The following is a 4529-nucleotide window of genomic DNA, read 5'->3' on the forward strand; positions in this document are numbered from 1 at the left end:
TTAAAGATAGATAGATATTATGTGAGTGTGTTTGTGTCTCGTGTGTTTATACTTGTTTTTGCATGCATACATATGGGTATATACATTGAACAGAAGCACTGCCTTCTCTATTGTAGAGTAGAGGATTCTTTAGAAGGGATGCCGGTCGCTGTAAATATGAGTGTCTATACGTATCCTCTTCTTCGTTTTCTTCTTTGTTCAATACACTTTTTGGAAAGCCACATAAACATATGAATGCTTTTCTTATTTCTCTGCTATTTCATTGCCTCCGATCCCCTGTACAACATCAGAGAGATAGCGAGCTAGACTCCTTGTTCTTTCACGACCTAAGCTTCATCCGTTGTCCCAGATACTAAGGAATCTTTCTTCCTTCTTCCTTTTTCTTGTTCTCTGTCTCTCTCTATCTATCTGTCTTTCTTTCGATAGGATTTGCTAGCAGAGGAGGTGGAGAAGAGAGAAAACTTGGAGCGTGAGAGTGAAAGACATCGCGAACAGTCAGAGAGTCGACAGCATCTTATCCGGTCTCTTCTTCAACAGAAAAGCACTCTAGAGGTGAAGCTTTTGCATGCACAAGAAGAACAAGCCGCTTTGAAGGAACTCTACGAGAAACGAGATGAAGAAATTCGCGATCTCCATCGACAAATCGCGACTTTTCAGCATGATCTTAGACAGAAAGACATGCAACTTCAAAGGAATAAACTTGACGATGAAAAGTATAAACAAGAAATCCAATCTTTAGAGGTATGTCTGTTCTCTCAGAAAGGAAAAAAGAGAGGGGGCTTGTGTGTTTCTTATTCTAATTAAGTACATCGGTAGACTTGTTGTCGAGAAGTTTTCATATGTCTTCATCTCTTCAGCGAGATCTAGTCAGTCTCTTGTCTTACAGGAGGTGTATATGGGTAGACAGATATATATGTTTGTACATATGCACGTACATGTGTACATACGGAGATACTTCATAGATAGCGGCGTATACACAAAGTGATGAACAGATATAAATAAATATCTATATGTATGAACTATAGATCTCGAGAAGTGAGCCTTCTCATGAAAACTGTTTCTATACCTTTTTTCTCTCTCCGTTCCTTTATGTCCGTCTTGAAGATGAAGAAAAGAGAAAAGAAGAATGAATGATAAGCGGAAGGAAGAGATCGAGTGGCCGACTGGTACACGTGCAACAAGCACCCGTGTGTGCTGCTTAGGGCTGTGTTCTTCTTCTTTCTTTTCTCTTCTTCTATGAGGTGTTTCGTTCGATAAAGGGACGGTTTTCTTCAGCTCGAAGAGACAAATAAGATAACGTCTGAGACTTCTTCTTCTTTTCTCAATGTCACGACACGTCATATTTATCATTCATCTCCACACTCCTTGAATAAGAGGAGAAGACTTCTATTTCAACTCAGAAACAAAGGTGGCCGTTGTATATCTATCTATCTATCTGTAAATACGTATATTTGTATCGATACAGACATTTATATATAATGTAGAATGTACCTCGCGACTTGATCCATTCAGGAATGAGGGGGACGTCCATTGAAAAGAATCGTGGAAGCTTCACAACAGAAGTGAAAAGTAAAGAAACACTTTCGATACCTCTCCAAGCAACTTCACTTTGTGGTGTACATACACCTCAAATATGTGTGTGTCTGTGTGTCATTCAGTCCTGTTTTACTGGTCTTGCCGTTTGTATACGCTTTCTTTCTTTTTGTTTTTTTTTTCTTCTTTCTTGTTTCATCCTTTTTCTTTTCTTTTTCCCGAGACTCACTCATACCTTCTTTTGTTTCTTTCTCTCTCTTTCATTGTTTTCCTGTACTTTTCTTTCCTTTCTGTCTGCTACACTATGTAGACAACCTTGAAAGAGCATCAAGAAGAACTTTTGAATCGTCAAGAACAGCTTACAGATGCTCTGAATAAACATCAGATTTCGATGGCCTCGACAAAGAAATGGAGGTGTATGTACACCTCACAACAACAGGAACTTCAGCAGTTACGTAATCAGCTTCTATCTCTTCATAAGTCTCTTCTTCAAAAAGGAGATAATCAAGATGAAATACTCCTTCTTCATTTAAACTCGAGTTTCTCTAGAGGGCATGCCACCTCTCGTGTCTCTGCACAAGGAGAGAAGAAAGAAGAAGGAAATGAAGAAGAAGAGGAAGAGGAACAAGAAGAGCGAAAAGAAAAAGAGCTAGATTATGAGAAGGAACATTCAGACGATGACTATAAGAACAAGAGCGGGCTTTACAAAGGTCAAGACGCAAGTCCAGTCATTAGTTCTTCTTCTGCCTCCTCTTCTTGTTCTCCTTTTTCGAGAGGCGATACAACGACAAAGACGAAGAACCCTAAGGAGAAGAACACTCTCTCCGACTTTGGGGGGGAAGATGTAGATCGTCAAGAAGGAGATGTGAGGACAGCTTCTCCTTCATATCACGTGAACCAAGCGGCGTCAGCTCTTATAGAACTCCTTCTCGATGCTCCAATCTTTTCTTCAAGTAAAGAAGAAAAGAAGAAGTTCACGGCTCGCCAGGATCTTCTTTCTCCCTTCGATAAACTTTCTGGTCAACCTAGAGTCTTAGGAGAAGGAAGACCAGCAGCAGTAGCAGACCCTTCAACCTCTTCACACATTCATCCTCTGTCTCCTCTTCACACAAAGAGCGATCGAGAGAGAAGAATCTCATTGAATGGAACTTCTCTTCGTTTATCTGATCTGCCTCTTGAGGTCCTATTGGAACCTGAGAAAGAAGAGGGGGGAGAGAAACGGAGAGAAGAAGAAGATCTTGATCTAGGTGATGCTAGTGAAAGACGAACGCGCAGAAGAGGAGAGAGAACAGTCTCGAACGATAAGAAGGATGTGAGGAGAAGAGAACAAGACTGTGACGAAGGAGATACTGAGAAACAGATATATACGGAAGGTGCACCTCGATACGATGAAGATACATTTGACTCTCCAACTTGCAATGGGGAAGATCTAAGTCTCAAAAGGCGTGTATCTCGAGATGGTCTGGACGGGGAGCCGGATGATGGGAGAGACGAGAAAGAAGAAAAGAAGAAGAGGAATGGAAGAAGAGAAGAAGGGAAACAAGAAGAAGAAGAGAGCCGTCAGACAACTGCAAGTAGTCTAGCCAGTAGAAGAGGAGGAGGAGAAGTTGTGGAGAGAAGAAGAGAAGTCGATAGTTCGAATGAGAGGGAAAGAAAGAAATTGGAGAAAGACCAAGGAATCGAAGATAGAGCTAGAGAGAGGGAGAGAGGTATGAAGCAGAGGACAGCAGAAAGTGGATCGGGAGATGAAGAAGAGAAAGAAAACTTGAGAGGAAACCAAGAGAGGAAATGGAGTGCAAAAAGCAGAGGCGAAAGAAGAAGAGAACAAGAAGAAGAAAGAGACGATTATTCAAATCGATGTGACAGTTCACAGGGGGAGAGTCACAGGGAGGGTGTGGAGAATAAGAGAGAGGACAAGAGGAAGAAGAACAATGAGAGTGATAGTGAGGAGAGATTTTCAACAGGAGGAGAAGAGAGAAGATCTGAGAAGACAGCCGAGCTAATGGATATCAGGAGAGAGCTTGATATCCTAAGAAAAGAACATGATATTCATTCCAGACAGAAGTCTCAGGTAATCTCCTAGCCATTCCCTCTTCTCTTTCTTTCATACTTGAGACACGCAAGCATAGATTTAAAGCAGTGAAGATCACTCCCGAATCACCTCAAGAGACTCTATACAGCATTCCTTCGCTACCATCTTAGAGCTACATACACACCAACACATATCTGTGGGGAGCGGGCGAGAGGGGGGAGGATCCAGTGTATGTACACCTTGAGAAAAGTGTATGCGCGTATGCATGAGAGATAGCTACTATCATCTCATTCATGTGTGCATACAGAAACATCCCTATATACCTGTAAATGTATATACATATATATGTATGTATAGAGTCGTATACAGATGTATCTCTATGTGACCAAGCATAGACTGGGTATCTACAAGACCTCTAGAAATGTCAAACTGAAATCTTTTTCTTTGCATGTGGCTCATCAAGCATGCGTGCATGCATGTGGATTGTCTTTTTCTCTCTGTGTCTTTTATCTTTGTCTCCCTGTCCTTTTTCCTTCTCTATTCTACTTTTGTTCTTTCTCGACCTGTCTAGGTGGAGAAATCGCTCTTTACTCTCCAAGGAGAGCATCGAAGAGCTGAGGAGGAACTCTCACGAGTTACATGTACATGCGAGATTGCTTTTCATGATATCCTAGCCCAGAGTCACCGATACCATACCTCGGCTAGAGCTCTTCAAAGGATCGAATCAGCGGGAGAGAATTCTTCGCAGATTCCTCTCTTACGTCAAGATCTATATCATTTCATACAAAGTCGAGAGAGAGGGAGAGACGGAGGAGAAAAAGAAGAAAGAAGAGAAAAAAGAAGAAATCAAATGTATTTTACAGAGAATGAAAAGCGACAGGTCATGGAATGGATGTCTTATCTCGTGCTTGAAACAGAGAGGTGAGGATAGAGAACAAGAGGGGAATCAAAAGGGGGCTTCGGA

The 4529-nt window shown here is 41.6% G+C and overlaps 1 protein-coding gene across 1 annotated transcript in view; it reads left to right on the forward strand.

Annotated features, from left to right (window-relative positions):
* Positions 1 to 4529, forward strand: part of CSUI_008872 (liver stage related protein) — a 12262-nt gene that overhangs the window by 5362 nt on the left and 2371 nt on the right. The window contains exons 7-9 of the mRNA XM_068068992.1: positions 427 to 741; positions 1844 to 3604; positions 4137 to 4486. Of these exons, the coding sequence (XP_067919032.1) occupies positions 427 to 741; positions 1844 to 3604; positions 4137 to 4486 (2426 nt within the window). The remainder of the gene's footprint in view (positions 1 to 426; positions 742 to 1843; positions 3605 to 4136; positions 4487 to 4529) is intronic.

Source organism: Cystoisospora suis (assembly GCF_002600585.1).
Source record: "Cystoisospora suis strain Wien I chromosome Unknown contig_5115, whole genome shotgun sequence".
Classification (NCBI taxonomy): domain Eukaryota; phylum Apicomplexa; class Conoidasida; order Eucoccidiorida; family Sarcocystidae; genus Cystoisospora; species Cystoisospora suis.